The 23265-nt window shown below is 39.2% G+C and overlaps 1 protein-coding gene across 1 annotated transcript in view; it reads right to left on the bottom strand.

Moving 5' to 3' along the window:
* Positions 1-23265, bottom strand: part of LOC146308145 (uncharacterized) — a 112723-nt gene that overhangs the window by 37935 nt on the left and 51523 nt on the right. Inside the window, exons 7-17 of the mRNA XM_084746269.1 lie at positions 11328-12008; positions 8541-8585; positions 8083-8202; positions 5671-5709; positions 5516-5569; positions 5329-5382; positions 2293-2400; positions 2103-2156; positions 1087-1140; positions 776-820; positions 93-146 (exon numbers count right to left, since the gene is read on the bottom strand). Of these exons, the coding sequence (XP_084602395.1) occupies positions 93-146; positions 776-820; positions 1087-1140; positions 2103-2156; positions 2293-2400; positions 5329-5382; positions 5516-5569; positions 5671-5709; positions 8083-8202; positions 8541-8585; positions 11328-12008 (1308 nt within the window). The remainder of the gene's footprint in view (positions 1-92; positions 147-775; positions 821-1086; positions 1141-2102; positions 2157-2292; positions 2401-5328; positions 5383-5515; positions 5570-5670; positions 5710-8082; positions 8203-8540; positions 8586-11327; positions 12009-23265) is intronic.

The raw sequence follows: 23265 nt of genomic DNA, 5'->3' as shown, positions 1-23265 counted from the left end.
AAACATGATGAACAAAGAGAAGAAATAAAAAGTAAAAAACTTGACTTCTGTTCTTTTGAAAACAGCAAAGACTTGGACAATTCATCACTCACATCAGGTCCACGAGGCCCCTCTGGCCCGGGACTACCTCGAATCCCCTGAGGCCCCTGCAGAGAAGATTCAGGTATTCAATGTCAACTTAATAACAATGTATCATTAAAACATATAGAAAACACAACATTCAAAGGGAGGATTAATAAAACAGATTACTTCCTACTGGTCAGAGTGCCTATGTTAATACTATGAGGCAGAGATTCTGGTTTCATGCCAAGTAGAATCACAGTAAACCCGAGAATAGAGCAAAGAGAAAATGGGAGTCAGTGCCTCGCTTCTTGGAACTCAAAGTTCAAAGAGGGACTGGATTAGGGATTAAAAAGGATTCAGAAGTGCATGTTTCTTTCACAAAAGCTGATTGTTTGTTTTGTTCCTCTCATTTTACACCAGTTGGATGTGTAAGAAATGCATTACCCAGGAGGACAGCTGTTACATATTGTTTTAAACTGATCCTGTAATGTGCTGGCATCTTGACCAGCAGTACATATACATGTACGTGAAACACTGTATGTAATAATGTGTAAGCAGCTTAATGTCACAGATATATGAAAAATTCTCCTGGCTTATAAACCTCCTACATTTTCTCTACGAGTGTATAAATATAATGTAAAATCCCTGCAGTGATTCCTGGTTTGTTGTATTTATAAAAAGGAACTAAACAGGGACGGTACAAGACACTCACTCGTGGGCCGACAGGACCAGGTCTGCCCGGTGGACCAGTTGATCCCTAAACAAAGAAAAACACAGTTTAGGATCATAACACCATATCATATCATCCAAAAAGAGCTATAGGTAGTATGGTCTGGCAGTTTTAAAGCAATAAATGCGTCCATACCTCATAAAAACAAGGAACTAAGAGCCTGAGTTCTTTTATTAATGCTGTGCACAAGCGCTTTGAGGGTTAGTCATGTAAGAAAACTCTTTGTCTGGATAAATTCAAATTCTATTATAAAGATTCAGGATGATTGAAAACTAAATTGCACCAATGAGTACCTTCTCACCAGGTTCACCAATATCCCCCCTTGGACCCTTGAAGCCAGTGAGACCCTGAGGAGAGAAAAAACATGACCTGCAGTGTAAAAGTCATTTCTTTATTGTTTTATCTTGGATAAATGAGTATCAAGTTTGGATTTAAAGTGCCTATAATAAATATTTTTATAATAAGTAATAAGAAATTAGCAACCAGATTGTGAAAATGTAGTAGAATTTAAAACAAGTCTTTTGCTAATGTGGCTCCTGAATGTGTGATTAGGCAATAAATCTGCTATATCAGCTCAAAAGGTAATAATATGTCATAGTTGTGTTTACAGCTTCTTTCCACTGCCACCACATCTCTCTTTAGAATTCAAGCATCCTTTGATAAATAAAAAGGGGTTTTGCAGAAAAATACATTTTGGTGTTGGTACCAAAACTCAAGAACTGTATAGGCACTGGTACCAAAAAACAAAAAACAAAACAAAACTACAACTTCAAATGACAAGCAGGCCTTATCAGACAAGTCACTGGCTACTTTGGGTGGCAGTTCAATGTAGATATATGTTAAACATCTGGTATCCAGTGGTGAACTTGCAGATTGCACACACCTCGCTTCATCTACCCCCTCCAAGCCTGTAGGAGAACCTACGGTGGCTGTGACACTGAAAAAACTGAATGGTTTTATCTCAAGCATTTATCTCATCTCTGAAGAAATGGCTCATTCTAAGGTAATGAAAATAACAAATTCTTATTTTCAAGTGATTATACACTAATTAAAACATACCTATGAATATTATATTCCATTTGTGCTATGTTCTGCTAATAATTTGATACCATACACATTGGAACTATAAGTAAATAACCATCTAAGTGCTAAACTGCTGAAATACTGCAGAAAGATAGCATTCATGAACTGTTGCTCGCTGTGTATACAGTATAACTCTTGGCTCTATTTTCACAAACAGTAAATCTAAAATATAAATGGGACTGACTGGTTTTTCGTACAAAAGCAGCTGTGCCATTTCATTCCTCACCTCATCACCTTTTTCCCCTTTGGACCCTCGTTCTCCCCTGTATCCCCACGGGCCCTGAAGTCAACGAGAGACAGGATGGCAACATTTCAACAAGAATAAAAAACACATAATTTATCTGCTTCAGCACATTCACGCTGTACAAGTAATATTCGTGTGCCGTTCAACTGTCAGCTAAACAGAATATGCCCACCGGTAAACCAGGAGGACCAGGTGACCCAGGCTGACCGTCTTCTCCATCTTCTCCGTCTCTCCCCGGGGCCCCCTCTCGTCCTGGAGGGCCCCTGTGACCCCGCTCACCCTGTCAGACACCATAAATCATAACTGCTGTTGACACTGACTGCTTCTTTATCAGCCTGTTAGTAAACAGTTGTGACATCTTTACAAGATACCGGAGGACAACATAAACCTAAAACTGACAAAATGAAACAAAAAAATCAGAAATCAAATAAGCTGAGTGAAATCATAATACTGCAAAAAACTACATTATAAATTTTAAGTCTGTAGTGTGAAGACACTGACCCTCTCCACCACTCAGCGGAGCCATTCATCACACAGACAAGGCATCACCTGAATACCAACACAATGTCTAGAAGACTGAGGCCTGCAATAACTCTGTCTGTAGACAGGTGGAAAACATGTACATGTTCACAGTAAATGACTAAAACACCTGTGCTGGCAGCGGACAGTGTTGTATTTTAAGCAGCAGAGGATGATGGATATGGTGTTACACATGCAACGTCTGGCATGATGTGAGTTAGGTTCTGTAACTTTTATTGAGCTAGGGCTGTTTCACTTCATTTAGTCTATAAAATATCATTAAAAGGCTCAAGGTCATGTCTTCAGAGTGCTAGTTTTGTCCCACCAACAGCCAAAACCTTTGAGAAGCTGGAAGTAAAAGGTTTGGCTTTTTTGCTTTACAAATGATTTAAAAAGTTAATGAAAATTGTCAAAATTGTTGTTGATTAATTGACTCGTATATCACCTGGAAGCTGCCTGTACAAATATAATATAAACCTTTGACCAGTGATAAGCTCTACTGGAGCAGTTGGGGCTTCAGGCTCTTGCTCCAAAGCGCCTCAGGGGCAGTAATGAGGGCGGGTCAAGTGCTGTTCTTTCACTGTCACTTCCCCGCCCACATTTATCCTGCTGGTCTGGGGATCGAATTGGCAACTTTGCAGTTCAGTTGAGCACTGTCCAAACCCTGTCAGCTTATGACCCCTTAAAATGAAGCACTGTCAGTTTGCAGCCACTCATTATAGTTTATGTCTATGATTTGTGAAGAACTTCCCAATGAGTCATTTTCCCCCTTGAGACCGAGTTATCTGAATCGTTTTTAGAGGTCAGTGCAGGTAAAACTAAGTGGTCAGAAGAAAAAAAGAGCAGATTATCATAATGCACGTTTGCAAACCCTGAGATTTATCCTGTGAGCCCTTGTTGTGAGGTCCACTTCAGGCAAATTATTACATGCATAAATGTGTATGACAAACACACATCAGTGCTGACGGACAACGAGGTGACGTCTCTGGTTAATTCTGCACAAACACAACAAAAATGTGCTTGCTTTCATGTTGGCTACAAAGTGACTCAAACACAAACATACACAAACAGTAGAGCTATATTCTCTGCTACATGTAAACACAGCAGACACCAAAGGCTGTTGTATGGATGACTGAGTGTTTCCAACAATCCCCAGCCACACTGTTTGGATGTCGGTACCAGCCATTTCCCAGCTTAGACCTCACACAATATATGACAACAGCGCACAGTTTCCACATACCCACAGCGGATGTGTGTTTATGTATTTTGAGATGGATGTAACACAGTTTAATATACCTTCACTTTTACAGGCTGTTCAGCCAAACAAATTAAGTCCGAGATCGTGAAACTTAACACAGATAAATTGAGAAAATCGGATCAACGACAGCTCCCTATAATCAAATTTAGAATAAAATATGGAACATCTTAATTTAGCAATAAAAATGATTTTATTGTTTAGTCTCTTGGTATGAGAATGATTACATCATAGGGAGTTTCATGTGCAGAAGCTTTCCAAACACCCACTCCCTTTAACCACACTCACTCTGCTCCACCAGCTATGTTACACTTCATTTAACTTAACATTCAACTGTTACGCTCTAGGCTTATTTTTACAAACTCTTACAGTGTGGACAATCATTCAGTCGAATCCCACAAAACTTAATTTTAAACTTTGATCAACATCCCAAATCTTCCAATGACACCAAATATGTCAGATTCTATTAAGGGGAAATTAATGTAAAATGATGCCTAAATCTCTCTCTCTCTCTCCCTCTCTCTCTCTTTCTCTCACAAATCTCAGATGACAATTAAGAGAATAAATTCAACTTCTATTTATATCAGACATGGCTTGCTCCAAATTTCAAGTGTTCCATAGACTCCATCTCTCTGGGAACAAGCTTGCCAGTATCCAGACGTAGAACTAACTTAATCCTGATGCCATCAGGCTCCAGCCACCCTGTCTCATATGTTCCATTCATACCCTACACATACAATTTTTTGCCTTCTATTTTCGAGACGTTCTCTTATGTTTGTGAAAAGGAAATCAGCCCTGACCATGTAACTGCAGACACCACTGCCTTTTTATCACTATTGGCTCAACATCTTATGTTATTTAATTGGAAATCAGCTGTCCCTCCTACACTCAACCGCTGAGCTGGAGATGTGATTGTGCATTTAAAGCCTGAGAAACTAGGGGATCCACCCAGGGATTTTACAGGGTCTGGTAGCAATTTCTGGATTATTTTGACTTGCAATTCCATGCTAGAAATGCTGAAACATAGGACTATGATTTAATAGACAGAAAATCTGTAACTAGTGAGACAAAGTATATTTCTTTCTTTGTTATCATTGTGTTTCTTACTTCCTCTATAGGAAAAGCCAATAAAAATAATTCACTAATGAGAGTTTCAATAAACTGAATACACTCTCAAAAAATCTGATTCAAAGATATTTAACATTAAACAAGCAATCCCTCTGGGGGATATTTACATTAAATGGTTTGTTGCTATTTATTTGCCCTTTCCCCCAGGCATCCTGCCACCCTAAAATCAAATTTTCTGGATCTAGAAAGGCAGATTATGGCGAGCATGAAACTGAATTTTAGGCTTTGAAAATCTCAGAAACCTATGAGACATATAACATTGATAAAGTTACTTCTGGCTCAGGAAGTGATGATTTGGGTCTTTACCATCTCTCCTGGCATCCCTGGTTGTCCTCGTTCCCCAGGTTCACCAGGTGGCCCCTTAGAAGAAAGATCAGGAAAAAGATAAATCATTCAGCAATTCAGAATTAATCAATACACAGAGATTATTCTAAATATTATATATTTTGGTTGAACATTTGCATTTATTTAGTAAATGGAGCCTATCTCAAACCTGTCTGCCAAGCCTGCCCATCTCTCCAGGTGGTCCTGCAGGGCCTTCTTTACTCTGCAAGCTCACAAAGAAGAAACCAGACTCAGGTCCACAGGAACTAACAAAATGACTAAATCCATACAAAGAAAGGAGATCGATTGTCACAGCATACTTACAGGCCAACCAGCACGAAGTAACTGGTAGAAATTGGTTTGCTACAGAGAGAAGGTAAACACACAGAATAAGTTAAAGATCTAGAAATAAAAAAGAATGACAGAAAATGGCATAAAAGTAAATACAAACAGTATGTGGACAATATCAATCACTATTCCTGGACACATTATTTAAAATGAATTCCATCCCCTCCCAAACTCCATCATCTCTGTAGTCAAAAGTCTATCTTATCACTGACCCTCATGAATGAATAAGTATATGAATGGCCTCTGCAGGATGTCCACATAAAGTTCAAAGCACATACAATAACAAATCGCCTTCACAAACTACTAACAGACTTTGATTTCCGTCATATTTTTTCAATGCAGAACATGCAGTCCTCCATCATGTTGACATACTGCTGAGAGTATTCTACAACATACAGCTGTGGCAACTGCAGAGGGCTTAAACAGATGAGGACAGAGCATCAGCTTGCACGCACCATAAGTGCAGGGTCAAAGGTTTTAAAGATAGTCTGGAGATCTTACGGGTCTGGGTAAGATGGCCTAGCCTCTGAGAACATTTGATGTCCAGAGCTTCTTTTAGGTAACTGAAGATGATTTACTTGAAGGCTTAAAGAGAGAGGAGTGACGAAAAGTCTGTCTGGGGACTGTTGAGATGTTTAAAGGAACATGAGGAAGTGTACTAGCTTAACAGGATTTAGATGAAAAGATACATGTCAGTTTCATCTCTTTGTATTGAGATCAGTCCAGGATGCATTTAGCCTAGATATGCACAAAAGTCACAAGCAGGGGGAACAGCTGGTCTTTTTCACTAGGGGGAAAAACATATAACCGACCCAAAATGGTTGTTTTTTTTAAATGTTATACCTTGCTGGTTGTTAGTCCCCAGTACATCCCACAGCCCACTTGTTGTCAGTCATTTGAGTCCCAGTGTGTATGCTAACTGCTTTCTAAGTTATAATGTCTATCTATCCATGTGTTAAATACAAGACAAAACATGTAAATATACCAGCTTTGAATTATATTTGAAGAGCACTTGACAGAGCTGTGCTGGCAGTGCCTTTCTGTCTTTTTTTTCCAATAATCTAGGCTGAACCTGACCCTGTGCTGTCTCTGCACAGACATTTGTCACCTTCTGATCAGTCAAATACATTCACAAAGTTGGATTTCTAAAAATCCATTATATCTATTCTTATCTTCAAAAAAATGTAATGCTTTTTCTCCACTTGCTGAATGGCTAACTTTTCCATGATCATAACTAATTAATTTCCTTCCTATATAAAGGTGTTTTGAAAGAGAAAGAGAAAGCACAGTCTATATATACATACATATATATATACATATATATATATATATATATATATATATACATACATACATATACATACATATATATATATATATATATATATATATATATATATATATATATATATATATATATATATATATATATATACATATATATATATATATATGTATGTACACACACCACAAGGCTGTCTGAAGAAAAAAAGAACAGATTATCATAATGCACACACAGTACACCTGAGGCTGATGGGCATGTTATTAGTTTTGCAGGTATTAAGTCATAAACAAAACTGTTTGGCAAACAGACGTTTTGTCCTGAAGGTGGCACTAAATAAAAAGTTGGGATCACCAAATGAGTTACTATTCATCTTGAGGGGTTCACCCTGTCCACAACAAATGTCTTTGTGGCTTGTCTATTAATTATTGAGATATATCCAGTCTGGATTCTGGACCAAAGTGATGGAAGTGATGACCAACCAGCCAAAAGACCAGCAAATAGACCTACACTGACATCTGACATCCCTACAGCCATGCATGCACGTGAAGCGAAAAAACTATAAATAATTATGAAAAGTCATTGATGTGTTTTACATTATAAATGCAATAAATAATCTTTAAGTTTATTTTCAACAGCTAACTGCTTTTATGAGTAATATTTATGGGTACACATGTTCAGATGTTATCTTTGCAGTTACGCTGTAAAATATGGAGGTACAGATGAAAGAGTCATCAAGTTTAGGACAGAAGCTTTGGTCCACATTTTATCCAACATGCGAAATTGATAGCATACAGTTCATGTTGAGCATGAGTTGCCAGTGGGAATCAGACTTCAAAAGGTCTGTTTCAGAAGATAGGGGGGTGGGGTTGGACAGACTGCCCGTCGAGAAACAATTTATCTATTCTGTAACGATATCTAGTGGTCATCCAAACCATAAAAAGTAGGTGTTGGATTTTATCACACTCAAGTTATAAAAGAGGACAGGGTATTCATGGAGAAAAAATAAGTTAGGAGATAAAATAGGATCTGGTTAAAGAGAACTCACTGTAAATACTGCACTGAATAATTACTCATGTTTGGGGACACTGTGCTCACGATCTTACCTGAAAGGCAGCCCATTCCTCCGCTGTATTCTTCCACAGGTAGAGGGTGGGTAAACCGGGAGGTCCAGGAGGTCCTGGATCCCCCTGTTTTCCTGGATTCCCTTCAGGGCCCAACTTACCCTGTGAGAAATGAAAAGGAAGTGGTACAATATGCAAGACAAATCAATTTATACGGTATACTTAGTATCATAGCACAGCCTTGTTTTGCAACATTACATCATAGAAGTGATTTGTTGCAGCACTGGGGCTCCAGCATTGACTTAATGGAGGAAGAGACAGGAGTTTATAGCAGTGGGTATTAAAATGTCTGAGGTGAACCTGAGCTTTGAAACAATATACAGCCTTAGATGCGATTTCAGTGGCACACAGAGCAGAGGTGCACTTAAATCCTGAAGAGTCAGGTGGACTAACTTAACACATCATCATAGGCTATTATGTCGTAAACAAGTTTCTCTTACCTTATCACCTTTAAACCCAGGCAGGCCAGGTTCACCAGGACAACCCTGTGAAAACAGTAACAAGCCTTAATAAAACTGCTCAAAAGACAAAAATACTCAGAGGAAAAAGCCTCCAAGATAGAAAATAGTATTTATCAGCTACTTAAAAAACACACAAACCATTACTGAAACTGTAAATTTGGTATATCTTTAGCAATTCATCTGAGAAACGTTTAACTAAAGATTTTACTACTAGTCGTCTGGAGAAAAAAACTGTGACCTGAGAGACAAGCAAAGCACTGGATCCTTGTAAAATCTCTCAGCTTGCTGCCTATTTGAGTGCTAGTCGAAAAGCAAAACACTCATTTTAAGGTCTTGCTCCCAACACCTCCAATACCAATAAAACACCATAAACTTTTATGGTTTAAAGAGTATTGAGAATTACAGTAATTGTATGTTGACGTTGCTGTTGACGACTGCATGCACAGTGTCTACTGCAGTGAAACCTCCTGCTGTATCTGAACAAATTCACAAGTCTGGTAAATTTCCTTAAATCTTTCATATGGCATTTTGTGAAATTTTAAAAAACAATTCTTGCACTTTGATGATTCTCTACAACTTGTCTGAACTAAAAGTTGACATTCATTTGTTGTGCTTGTATTGGAAGTGCAATACATTACCGACATAAATAAGTGGTACTACAATTATTTACATTTATCATTATGAGGCGTTCTGGCAAATTAAAAGGAGACACAAAGTACCTCACAGCAATGTCAACTACTCTCAGCAATGTCAACCCTTAAATGATGTTCATCACCGGGGACAAGATTGAACTTATTCTGAACGGACATAAAAGTTACATTTGCATTCTGGAATATAAAACACCAAACTTTACAAACAACTCCATCCAGCACTAGTAGGCATGATGGGAACTGTGAGCCATTGCTTTACTCTCAGCACTGTCTGCAGCACACTGCACAGCTATACATGCAGTGATGTGGAGTACAAGTGGGGTCTTCATGTTAAGTTACTAACGAGTTTGTGAAATACAAAGCTGGAAAATCATTTTCCCTTTTCAGTATAGCTCTAATATAATCCTGTCCCTGACTGTTTGCTGTTTCCTATGGTATTTAGGCAGCAATAGTTTGTCAGTACAGTCAGTAACATAGTAAATGGAAAGGTAAGTATGAAGCCTTGTTTCTATCTGCTCCTGTTGGCTTAATGTCGGAAATATACTTGATTTCAACTACACGTTCTGATATGCATCATGGCTGTCTTGCATGAGGAAGAGTGCAGGGATTGGAGTTGGAATATATGTATATGTATATATGTGAATAACTGTACATGTTGCTTTACTTTAATTTATTTTGTTTTATATTTTTAGCCTATTTTATTCTGAATAGAAATATCTTTACTGTTTCTGTGTGTAGCATGAAGGAACTATAAATCTCATTTTTTTTGTGCAAGCCCGTGTTGTACAAAGATAGTAAATTAGTTTGATACCTTGAACCATTTAAAAATAAAAAGTCCTCTAGCATTTCAGTGGGGAGAAACTCCACACTTCTTAACAAGACTTTTATTGTGGAAAATTTGGAGCATATTGTGGAAAACATAGATTTGCAACTCCACTCTCATTCATGGGCTCTGATTATGTTGCACACGGTAGCAGGTGAGTCATGTGCAATGCCTAGTTGTAACAGTTCTGTCCAGTATTTGGCTTTTAATCATGCTGGTTTGAATGAAAGTTTAACTCATGATTACCATTTTCATAAAGCAAAACTACTGACGCTACTGTTAGACAAAATACTGATTGAGATTGATTGTACTGATTGTAAAAGTCTTTGCTTGAGGCGCCTCATTATACCATTTTAATGCACCTACCAGTCAATGAGTATTGTATGTGGCCATGTCATAGTGTAACTTTTTGGTCACAATACTTGTAGAGGCTGATGCTACATGCTAACAAACACTACAAAGAAGTTATGCACGAGGTGAAATACAGCATGTGAGCAGAGAGGAGGACAGTATTCCAAGCCAACAGGACGTCTTCCTTCATGTTCTCTGCAGCCGTCTTCAATCACTGTAATCGTGCTGAGTGATCCTGTGGATTTTATGGCAGCGTGACTCCAAAGACCAGCCCAGACGTGACCAGATGTGCAGTCTGGTTCTGGTTCTGTCTGCCCTGCAGCCCCTGTAATGACCCACCTCTTACACCAGGTAAACCGTCTGATTGGATGGTATGAAATGACTTTACTCCTTGGCACCAATCAGATAACTTGGCAGCCAGAGGTTACGACTGTCAGATTGAGTAATGCTATGACAATCTGCTGAGACTCAGACTTAACCATGCAGTTCCTTTAGTGCTCAGATCGCGGCATCAAAGACATGTGGATCAACATATGTTTGAGCAGTGTAACCTCCCCTGATCAAATTCAGACGGCAGCTGATGGAGAACAGCTCTTGTAAGCTGTAAAGCATAAACAGACGTCACACTTGCTTCATTCACAAGGCTTGTCCTAACTTTTTCATCTCATCTGACAACAGATAGCTCTGATGTGATACATGAAATTTACTGTTAAATCAATGGGAAACAAGCCTTTGTCTTAATAATCAATATCCAAAAAAACTGTGGTAATATAAACTACAAACACAATTTCTCAATGAGCAGTTTACATCAAGACTTAAGGCTAAAGAAGACTTCTTGCTTTTTTCATCATTGCTGGAAAATATGCATTGCTTAAAGTTGGATACATACATTATCATTAAAGTACTGGTATTAAAGCAACAGAAAATAATAAGATGACTTACTTCTTGGCCTGGGGGACCCATACGGCCCGGTGGCCCTCTCTGGAGCCGGTATGTTTTGCCATCTGAGCCCAGGACCAGGTCCTTGTCTCTGGATACAATGGTAACAGTGCCAGCACGCTCCTTGTCTGGTTGTTTACCACTGTACTTGGGTCTATGGTCAGTGGGTCTCCCCTCCTCGATTACTGCCCCTGCAGATGGACCAGAGATGGTGACATGAGGTGTAGGTGAGACAGACCTGGATCTGTCATCTGCCTCCTCCCTTAATTTGTTGGAGTCTGTGGATGGTCTGGGATCTGAGGGGATCTTTGGAAGTGCAGGAGATCCAACTGGTGGCTTTTTGGTGGCACTTCCAATGTCCAGGTCAACGATGTCATCAGATGGTTTTCCAGGGAAGAGCGATGAAGTCCTCCCACTGGAGTCGGTCTTTTTGTCTGTGGTAATGTTGTCCTCCAATAGTTTTGATGACAATTCAGGTTTCCCCTTCTGGTTTCCTTTAAATCCATTTCTGGAGGGCTTCCACTGGGGGTTGACTTGTCCACCATTTTGGAAGATTGGATCCAACAAGTCGGTGTCCTCATCCACGACGAAGACATCCCCACGAGCTACTGAACCTTTGGGCCGATCGGATCCTGAGGGCACCGTCCCATCCCCACGAGAACTTCCTTGCCTCAGGAACATATTCTGTTGAGAAACAAAACATGAATTTGGGCTCATTTTTAACAGGGTATTGATCTTGTACCTGCAGATGAGTGACGCACAAATAATCAGAGATGAAGAGAGATTTTCATGATAGAGGAAATAATTTGTGACCCATAGTACATAATTTAGAATAAGGAAATAATAAGCATTACCATTAGAGATGCACTGACTGAAATTTTCTTGGTTGATTCCAAGTTCAGAATTTTTAGGGTTTGACCTGCCAATTCCAATTTTGGCCAATTCCGATTTTCAGTCTTTCTAAGAACTATAATCAACAGAAGCCATAAACATTTTGTAGCTTTTCTTTAATGTAAAATTAAATTGGACGTTGACAGTAAATTATGTGACCACTGTGCAGAGCATGTGTATGAGTTTGATCGGTACAGAATCGGATATGTGACACTAACTGGCTGGTCACTGGTCCAGTCTGTGGCCTGTCAATCAATATATTCCTAATTACCATCTCATCCCTGTAAACAAAATATGGTAAATTACCTTTTAATGTCTAAGAATGAAAATTAATTATGCGAACAAGAAAATGTGATGGTGTAATGACACTATTCCTACTTAAAGCTTGTCTCCCACAACACTCACAGCAGCATATTTTCTTCTCCTCTTGAACACCATCATCAACTCCTCACTGACATCTGGCATGATTTCATCTGCCTTCAAGTCAATTAGTTTCTCATGTTTTCAAGGCAGTCACCCCTGACCCGTCTGCCATCAAAAACTACAGATCACTACTGATTTTTGTCTGATTTCTTTCCAAATGCACTGTCTGTAATTAACATTTCCATGGTTCTCACTGAGTTGCCTGCTGGGGCCAAACCTCTGTAAGTATGTTTATTGCTAGCATTTAAATAGTCCACACTGCTGGAGCCTCAATTGGATCTTTGACCTTATCGTAGGTAAGGTATTACTTTTTGGATCCAAGGCTCCTCTCATGCAACACCTATCTTTGATGCTTCTCTATCTCATCTTCTCTTAGGTTAAAGCTACTTCCCTTTACAGCAAGACAGTCTCTGTCATAGGAATAAAACTGATTGTATAATTGTTCTCAATGTAAATCAGTTTGGTTATAAACATCAGCGGCCAAAATGTGAAACTAACTTATTGACTCATGAAGTCTACGCCACTTGGAAAAACCTTTCAAAACAAACACAGCAGTTTAAAGTTATGCGGTATCCAGAGGTGACAGGAAAAACACTCCAAAATCAACATGCGAAACACCACAACCCAGACTTTTTTCCTTTGCTTGTCATATTGCATTACACACACACACACACACACACACACACACACACACACGCAACAAAACACATCAGAATGTTGGGCCGCAGGCCTTTCAGGGGAAGGGACTAAAGGGCTGTAAATTTTGTTTGATGACCCTAATGGGCTGAAATGGAGAGCACTAAAGTGAAGCTGAGAGGCATATGGAGAGCAGGAGGGCAGGAGGCGGAGAGGGAAGCAGGAGTGTGCATGCTCAGAGATTTTTCTCTGAGTTGGGCAGAGCTGTACCTTTTAGAATACGTAAGTTTATACAGGTGAAATATGATCAGTATGGCAAGTCTGATGGTCAATGACTTTGGTTCAGACTGAAATATCTCAATACTATAAGATGGACTGCCATCGAATTTGTTGCACTTATTCATGGTGCAGAGAGGAGGAATCCTTACTGGGTGATTCCCTGAATTTTCTTTTAGGGTCAACCTTATTTGTGGTTTTGAGGGAAATCTCTCATCAGCTGTTGGATGGACTTGTACATCCATTTCCAGCAATGCATCTGCACCCCCACACCACGTCCTGGATCATGGGCTACCTCACTGCAGCCACAGTATATCAGAGTGGATGGCACTGCCTCTGAGGTCATGATAAGCAACACCAGCAGGCCTCAAGGAACCATACTGGTGATTTCACTTCACTTGGACTCTGGACTCCCTACCATGTCCACAAGATTTGCAATGACTCCTCCACTGTTGGAAGCATTTGAGAGCTTTGTCACATGGTGCAACAACCATCACTTGAAGATCAATATCAAAAAGACCAAAGAGCTTGTGGTGGACTACCAGAGCAACAGTAGGGCCTCTGTCCCTATTAATTTGGATCCCCAAACCTTGGGTTCTGAATCAATTTTTGAAAAAAATGGTCTGGACACACAACACGGATACAATCTTCACAAAAGAACAGTGCAGACTGTTCTTCCTGAAGAGGCACAGAACCTTCTGTGTCTTGAACATGGTCCTGCAGATGTTCTATCAGTCTGTGGTCTTTGCTATGGTGCTGGCGTCAAAGTTGGAGGACTTAACAAGCTGGTAAGGAAGGCCAGGTCTGTGGTCAACCTGGATCTGGAAAACCTGGAGTGAGTGGTGGAAAGAAGGATGAAGGACAAGATCAAAGCTATCCTGGATAACACCTCTCACCCAGTCCACAATGAGCTGTGGCAGATGGGCAGATGGGCAGATGTGTGTTTAGCCACCGGAGCATCCAACTTAGGTGCTACATGGAAGCTTCAGGCACTTATTTGTGCCCACTGTCATGAGACTGAACAACAACAGTAGAGACCACACTGACCATGGACCAAATTATTCTTACATGTGCTATACTTTGCAGACTTTGCTGCTATTAATCACACCACTATGTCACTTTGCTTGCGACTGTATTGCATAATTAGTTCAATTACAACACTAGCTGTAAGTACTGGATGTGTACGGCAGTGGTGGACAGTAGTGAAGTACATTTACTTGAGTACTGTACTTAAGTACATTTTTTGAGTATCTGTACTTTACTTGAGTATTTGTTTTTTTGGAAACTTATTACTTTCACTCCACTACATTTCAAAGACAAATACTGTACTAGTACATCTGTACTTCTGACTCCACTACATTTCCAGGAAGGTTGTTGTTACTTTTCGACTGACCTTTGAAGTCAGCTGTTGCTGTTTTTTCTTTTCTAAAATGCAGTTGGTCACATGCTGTGTTCCTCACAGAAAGAAAGCAATCACAGTAGCTCCTCTCAAATGGGACTGATGTAAAAGTGGAAATAGATCATCCAGGCGCTCTCTGTAACAAGAACAAGCAAGCTCTCTCTCTTTCATTCAAACAAAAAGTGGTAATGGTGATGGCAGGAGAAAGACAAAATTACCCTCAAGATGTTATTATAATTGCTCATTATTCCAGGTAGCTTTTAAAGTTGGATTGTTTTATTGGGGTGAAAAATACCACATAATTCATGTATATACTGCCTCTGAAGACAGAAAGAAATCTCTGTTATTTAACAGACTTGGAGAACTCCTCACAGTTATCTTCAATCTAATTTTATGATGTGATTTTAATACAGTTACATCAGAAAATGACAATAGCTGTCCTTTTTGTTTTTGATTGCATTTCTATGCTGAAGTTTTTATAGTTGTTTCTATAGACTTTGTGTAGCAGAGTGGTTCTACAAGCAAGTCAGTGCATCATTAGATGTTTCAGAGAGTTACAAGCTTCTGTAAATGCATCATGAAAACAATACAGCATGTATTGATATTAGAAAATGTACTTTGTAATTTGTACTTTTGAATACTTAAGTATTTTTTAAAACATGTACTTTTGAATACTTAAGTATTTTTAAAAGCAAGAACTCTAGTACTTTAACTCAAGTAACATTTTGACTGAGCAACTTTCACTTGTAGTTGAGTAATATTTGACCAGGAGTATCTGTACTTTGACTCAAGTACTGGGGTTGAGTACTTTGTCCACCACTGGTGTACTGTTATTGGCTGTAATTTTGCATTTTATGTCTAATTGCTCTTGTATAGTGTCTATTTTATTATGTTCCTATTTTAATTATTTCAGTTTCTCTATTTATCTTCACTTCTTTCCGTCCTTGTGCTGCTGTAACATCTGGATTTTGCATCTTGGGAATGTTAGCACGCTCATGATGACATTTAGCTCAAAGCCTTGGGCCCAGTGGCAGTGCTTTGAGCTAAATGCTAACATCCTCACAGAGCTGTTAGCATGACTGTGGGCTCTTGGTCTTGTTTCATTAGATTGTACACAGATGGTGGAAAGAGAGAACAGCACAGAGTGAAAGAAAGAGATATTAAATGCATTGTTATGACATCTGGAGTCTGTTCGTGGCTTTAGAGTCAACAGAGATGTGTGTCCTGATCCTGGTACAATTATTAAGTGAGAAACTTTTCTGATACCTCGGGGCAATTAATCCTACATAATGAATACCATTTTAAAATGGGTTAAGGTTTATATTTGATCAGGAACAACATTTCCGTATCTGTGGTTTTTAGGGTTCAAATATTTCCCAAACACTATTTACATCATTACATCAACAAAAACCTGGGCTTTGGAACAAAGTCAGTGATTTAAGAGAGCTGAAGGTAAGGAGGGGTATCAAACATGAAGACTAAAGTGGTAGCATATACAGTTCATGAATCAGTGCAGTTATTACAGATGAGGGTCTCAGGTTTCTTTTTTGGTTAAATTCAATTGAGCATGCTCTGATTGCATTATCAGAAGGAATGATATGCCCAAACGTTACCCAGAAATGACCAGTTGAACCTGGCTCCAATTCATCAAATCTGAAATATGAGAACAATAGTCAGTCTTAATACTGTATCTTCAGTGAAACCCAGCCCGCGGTGGAGGGTTGGCTTGGTATAACGAGGGCCAGCGAAGAGCTAAGATAGGCAACAGCCCAAACACGGTGCCCCAACTGAAAACAAAGGCCCTTTCTCTCTCTCTTATCCCAGGCCACAGTCAGGCAGCCAGCCCTGGGCGATAAGCTGACACTAGATCTCCTCTGGTCAACACTGCCCCCTCAGCTTATCTCCCCACCAGTCTGTGAGATATCCCTATGAACGCCAGCCCAGGGCATACTTAGTTGGAGTACTATGACACGTTGGCCAGTCAGTCAGGAGCCGATAGCTGTCAAACATTGTTCACCAAAGAAAGACATACTTCATGAAATATTCCAGTATAATAATACATACAGACAGATATTTTAGGGGAATCTTCCTCCTCAGGCTGATTATGTGTGCTGCAACCTCTGTCTTTAATGTACTTGTCTATGATTATAAAAAAGGAAATGTTAACTTACAACATTGAGCAGCTGAAGAAACTGAAGAAAAGTGCTGAATGGTGAAAATGGTGAATGGGTTGCACTTATATGGCGCTTTTCCACTGTAGAGGACAAAATGTTTTTAAAATTTGCCTCTCATTGAATGATTCAAACCACACTGATGGTGGCAGAGCTGCCATGCAAGGCCTTGGCCCTCGCATTGGAAGGAATTTGGGGTTCAGTGTCTTGTTCAAGCGGACAGAAGAAGCCAGGGATTGAACCATGCAGACTGAGACCAAAAACAACCTCTGAGCTGCAACCTACACACTGCAAACGGCAAATTAACGCCTGGGACACTAATGGTACAGATGCAAAGCACTGAGCACTGTGGAGGGAGGGCTGGGGGGCTATACAAATTGAGACGGCTAGCTATACTAAGGAAGCTGAGCTAAGAAAACAATAGTGGAAATAACAATGGCACAACTGAAAGGAACCACCAATGTAAGCAACCATCTTGGATTCACTAACTGGGAAGGTTTAATAAGAAAATAATAAATGGACACGTAGAGCAATGACCAGCAATAACAGCTTCCATTTATTTTGTCTCCCACATGTCAACAACAGAAATTTGACAACAACTCCTCCCTTACAGAAACCTCAAATACAGAAGGCTTTTATATCCTAATATTTTGATGGTAGAGGGCTCAGTTGTCAGTGACTGTCAGCTATCGTGATGGACGCATAGAATTTTAAAGATAAGGACATTTACCAGGTTGGAAAAGTCTAATGAAAGATGCTATCGGGTTGCATTATGGGAAGCTGTATTATTGAACCTTTCTTCAAGGCATTAGAGATTTATTGGAGAAAACACAAGCAGCCAGAGCTGACCAATCACTGTTCTCCACATGATTTCACTGCAGCTGTAGCCGTGGGGTGTAGTTACATTTATGAGGACGACACATCAGCTATACCTCGGCGATACCAACCATGTAGCTACGGGGTCATGTGTATAGGCTCCATTACTATGCTGTCATCCTAACCTGGGAACAAGACAAATCTGATGAGCTCATGTTTTCATTTGCTTTGGCAGATAAATCACATTTTCCAATTATTATGGGAATGCCAGGCTACTCTAATCCCCTGACACACAAGTTTTAACTCATTTCAAGGACCCAAGAGACCAGTTAGCCACTGACATTTCAGATGACAAATTTTAAGTATTGATCTACTCCACACTCTGTATTTGACAGTTGGTATCCTGATTGTGATCATTACATGACACCTCTGGTTGAAATTCTAAGACATCGGTCATTTACAGTAAGTCAGACTGTATGTATATGGAAATGGGGTCTCTCTATAAGCTGTCATCAGCCTGAGAACCAGTGTAGACCTGCAAGGATTAATTGATTATTGATCAATTATTAAATTAATTGCAAACTATACTGGGATGTGGGCAGACAAGACATTTCAGGGTTTCTGCAGGTTTCCACAAGTTAAATGTAAGACTGTTTAAGACCTTTTTAAGACCATTAGTAATGTAATTTAAGACCGACTCCACGCCCATGCTGGCAAAAAAGTACATGTACAGTTTGTATTTGTGGTTTTTGGTTCAGTGTCAGTATTGTTTTGTAGTTGTGACAGCAATGGCTTACAATTTGTTTTCCAAATAAAACATTTAAAAAACACTGAAGTTAAATCCTATAGCTTCACAAATCATTTTTAAGACCTGTCAAAATTGTATTTAAGACATTTTGAGGCCTAAAATTCAGATGATTGGACTTGCAGAACTAGCAGAAACCCTGCATTTGAGGACATCAGCTTTGGAACGCTGATCAACATTTTCACCATTTTCTGACATATTATCGAACAAACAACTAAATAATTAAGTGAGAAAATAATTGATAGATTCCTCAACAATGAAAGTAATAGTTAGTTAGTTGCCGCCCTAAACCAGTCTCAAATTGTATAATTAAAAGCTCCATGAGGTCATCCAGCTTAAAATTCAACATCTTAAAGACACTTGACAAAGCAGACCCAGCATAGCATGCAGCTAAGTAGTTATCTTGTCAAACAAACCTCTAATAATCTCAGTATGACACTCTGTAAAGCTTTGTATCATATGCCAAGACAAAGTTTACACCCACTGTCTTTTTATGAGCTCTAGTAGCAGGCTGAAGCAAGCAAGGACGCTGTGCCTATTTTAATGTGTTTGTTCATGCCTTTGTTTCCTAACAACATGCTGTCTGAGCAGAGGCACAATGTAAGACAGTAAGGTTTTGGCCCATCCAAATCTATAGGCGAACAGATGACAGTCTGGGTATCAAGTTGTTCAGTCTATACCAGTACTCATGGCTGCAGGGAGAGGAATAGACAGAACAATTTTACAGGCTCCCGTAATGCTCCTGTCACAATAACTCATGATTTTTTTTCTTACTTGATATGAAAGATGTCGTAGTGTGTGCTTTATCAGGTATTAAACCTTTAGGCCCTGAAACTAAATATATTGCATAAAGTCATGTATAATGTAAAGCCATCCATTTCTGTAGGGTAAGTACAATACATGGACAAAATACTGTAATACAGTGACCCTGTCCACATACTTGCATATTTCTGGTCCGCGGCTGCTTTTCATGGTCTGGGTTTATTGTTTCAAATGAGAGGCAAAGAGCCTGCAGAGCTAAGAGATTTAATCTGACCGAATCAGAGCTGGTGATTGTTCGAAGAGTAAACAGACTAACAAAGACGGAGTTTTACATGTTTTTTTCTGTCAAGTTTGAATGAAGCATGCTTTACAAGGCGTCAACGAGCCAAATGGGCTCATCTTAGCTCGGTAAAAGAGAGAAACTTAAATTCAGAAGGTGGATGGTTGTATTTCTCTGTTTAAAACGAAACTAGGAGAGAGAGAATATTTAATTTCTTGAGACTTTGTGAGTTTATTTTGTTTACTGCATGTAGTGAATGTATGCAGCATATGTAACATGGTGAATTTGCAAACAGAGACTTGTGAGGACAGAAGGAGGTGGGAGGGGGGGGACAAAGATATCTCCAGTCTCACAGATAGATGGGCTGACGATGGTTGGTTGGAAAATTTTTACATATCGCCCAACCCTACTCTGTGGCATCAGCATGTGTTTGTTCTTTTCCTGTTTTAACATAACAATGCCCCGCGCACAAAGTCAGGTTGATGAAGTAAGAGTTTTCCCACTTTGTTGCAGAAGACCTTGACTGACCTGCACAGAGCCCTGACCTCAACCCCATCAAACAACTCTGGGATGAACTGCAACTCGAGCTTGACCTTATTGCCCAACATCAGTGTTGGACCTCACAAATGCTCTAATAGGAACAAATCTTTGTGGATGTAGATTTTATATACTGTTTTGTATTTAGGGAGTCAAATTTGATTACAGAAGATTTGGCTGACATCTCCTGAAATGACACAGTCAATTGATTAGTTATAAACATAAAATTAAATGAGAACAATTTGATACTTTAATAAGTGTTCCAGTCTTTTATCAAACAAATCTACCAAATATTTCCTCCCAAATTTTCTTTTGAGAATTTTTGTCAGACAAAACAAGCCATTTGGAAATATCACCTAATGGTCTTAGAAATCAATTTACAGACTAAACAATTAATTATCTATTAATAACTATGATGATCATGATTTGCAGCCCTAGCTTCTATGATCACACAGTAAAGTGAGCACAGCTGTCAACCTAAACATTTAAATTCAAGCACACATCCCCTAATTGAAAATATCACACTGACTGAACGGATTAATGCACTAGAAGTATAAAGTTCATAAAAGTGTTTCTGTTTTTTTTTTTTTTAAATGAGCTTTTCCGACCTGCAAGGTGGTCCCTGATTCAGGGATTTGAGAATCTCTAATCCAGCACACTACCACATGGACTTGTTTTATTACTGTCTCAGTTAGTTATTATGATTGCATAATAATGCAATTGAAAGTGATTTTAAAAGCAAGGTGGTACTGTGCAATTAGGATCATGTTTGGATAAATGTAATAAACTTCTTTTGAAAAAAAAAAATCATATTTAAATGAAGCACTGGTCACCTCAGACTGCAATTAATAAAATGATATTTTAAAAAGCTTACTTAATGAGGTAACTATTATCACTTGCAAATGATAATATACAGTACAATTACATTCACAAGAAAGTATTTATGAACTCTCAACAAACATTTGCGGGAAAACAGGCAGATGTTGATGCTGCACACCTGGACTTGATTAATGGTTATAACAAACCCCTGTGTCCTTCCATCATCACAAGTCTCCTCAGGAGTCTGTCTGCATGTGTAGCTGACAGATCCTCTGTTATGAGCAATGAGAAATCTGTGGAGGCCTCACAGCCTGACACAAGCGCTGCAGGCTAGAGCGCTGCCATCAACACACACATGCACACACACAGACAATGAACACTTGGTTCTACAAAGGGCTAATCAAATGGCAAGGTCCGTAAATCTAACCAAGACACAGGTATGCAGACGCTCTCAGACTGGCTGGGTCTTGCAAGCAGCAGTAGGCAATTTGGCCTGGAAAAATGCATGATGACTGTGGTCTGATGTTTTAGGAATAAGGATGGCAACACTGCACCTGGTAGAGAATTGTAAAAAAAAACAAAACAAACAAAAAAAACTGAAACGTGGGAAAATATTTTGTATGATTAATAGAATGTTGCAAATTAAATATGAACAACCATTGCCAAGTTGCTTGAAACAAACACAATGAAACCAGTAACAGTAGCCTGAAGAGACAAACAACCAGCAAGTTGTGCGTTTCTGCCTTTGAATCCTGACCTCACTTGCACTGTCTGAGGTGATATGGACAAAACAAGGTGTCACATCACTATAATCATGCATGTTAATACCTGCATGTCTTTGTGTGTGTGTGTGTGTGTGTGTGTGTGTGTGTGTGTGTGTGTGTGTGTGTGTGTGTGTGTGTGTGTGTGTGTGTGTGTGTGTTCATTGGTCACGTAGCCACGAGTGTGCATGTGACTTTGTATTGTGTTGTTCAGTGGCTCAGTAGGTTGACTGCAGTATTAATACCGTGCAGGACCACCCATGTTAGAAATGCCACAGTTGGCTGGGATCAAAGCAACCACCGAAGCGCCAGAGGTGGTCCTGGGATATAAGATCATAAAGCACACTGGAGGGACAAAAGAAAGACCTTGACATTTTCAAACAATAAAATTGCTCTGCAACCTGTAACTAGCTTGGACTTGAGGCAAGTGCCTACATGGCCAATGCAGGCTTCTTCTCAGGTTCACACTAGAGTAGATGCTGAAATCAAAGGGTCAAGTCAAAAACCTCCAGACCATACAGAGAGTTTTATTGTTTTTTTCTATGTTTTTGAATACCCAAACAATCAAGTAGCGTATCATTCTCCACTACATGTGCTGTTATTGATTTTTCCTGAGAACTACATTGGATAAAATGTATTTAAATGCTTGCTGATGTTGTTGCAGAATGGTATAACTGATAAAATCAGCCAAATCTGCTCAAATCAACAGGGTCTATTTAAAAAGCTTACTATGCCACTGACAATCCCTGAAGGCCACAATTGTGACTTGTTATGCATTCACTACAGACAGTGTCTATAGCAGCTACACAAATAATAACTTCAGAGATACTGCAGGTGTGATGTATCATATGTAACATGGAGACCACTGTGCCTAGCTATGCTAACCATTAGCCATTCTGCATGCATGTAGACATTATTTCCAACAATGCAAAATACCATGATTAATATCCTATAAAAATCTATCTCCACAATGTCTTCAGAACAGCCTTTTTCTAAGCAACAGTGTGACAAGGCATTTTTAATCAATTGCAGTTGGTTTAAAATTGTTTATTACCAAAGAAATTGGAGAATGTTCTCAGTTGATTAAGTATCATTTAATCTTTCAAAACAAACTCCACGTCTCGAGTGACATGGTTATACATAGAAGAGAGATGCAGAATTCAGATTTGAATGGCTGTTAATACAAATATCCTATGAAAAACCATACTTGATAGTCTAGGTTTAAAAATAAAAAGGACTGACACTAATATATTTGACATTCCTGGCCATGACATCATCAATAAGATATTGTTCAAGCTGATTCAAAGCTTAAAGCTACAGCAGGTGCATCTTGAACTATATAACAAGTCAAATCTTCAAGAGCTT

The sequence above is a fragment of the Lutjanus erythropterus genome, chromosome 20 (genome assembly GCF_056507025.1).
Source record: "Lutjanus erythropterus isolate fLutEry1 chromosome 20, fLutEry1.hap2, whole genome shotgun sequence".
NCBI classification, from domain to species: domain Eukaryota; kingdom Metazoa; phylum Chordata; class Actinopteri; order Lutjaniformes; family Lutjanidae; genus Lutjanus; species Lutjanus erythropterus.
Note: the sequence above shows the minus strand (reverse complement) of the source record. Positions and strands in the feature narration are given on the sequence as shown.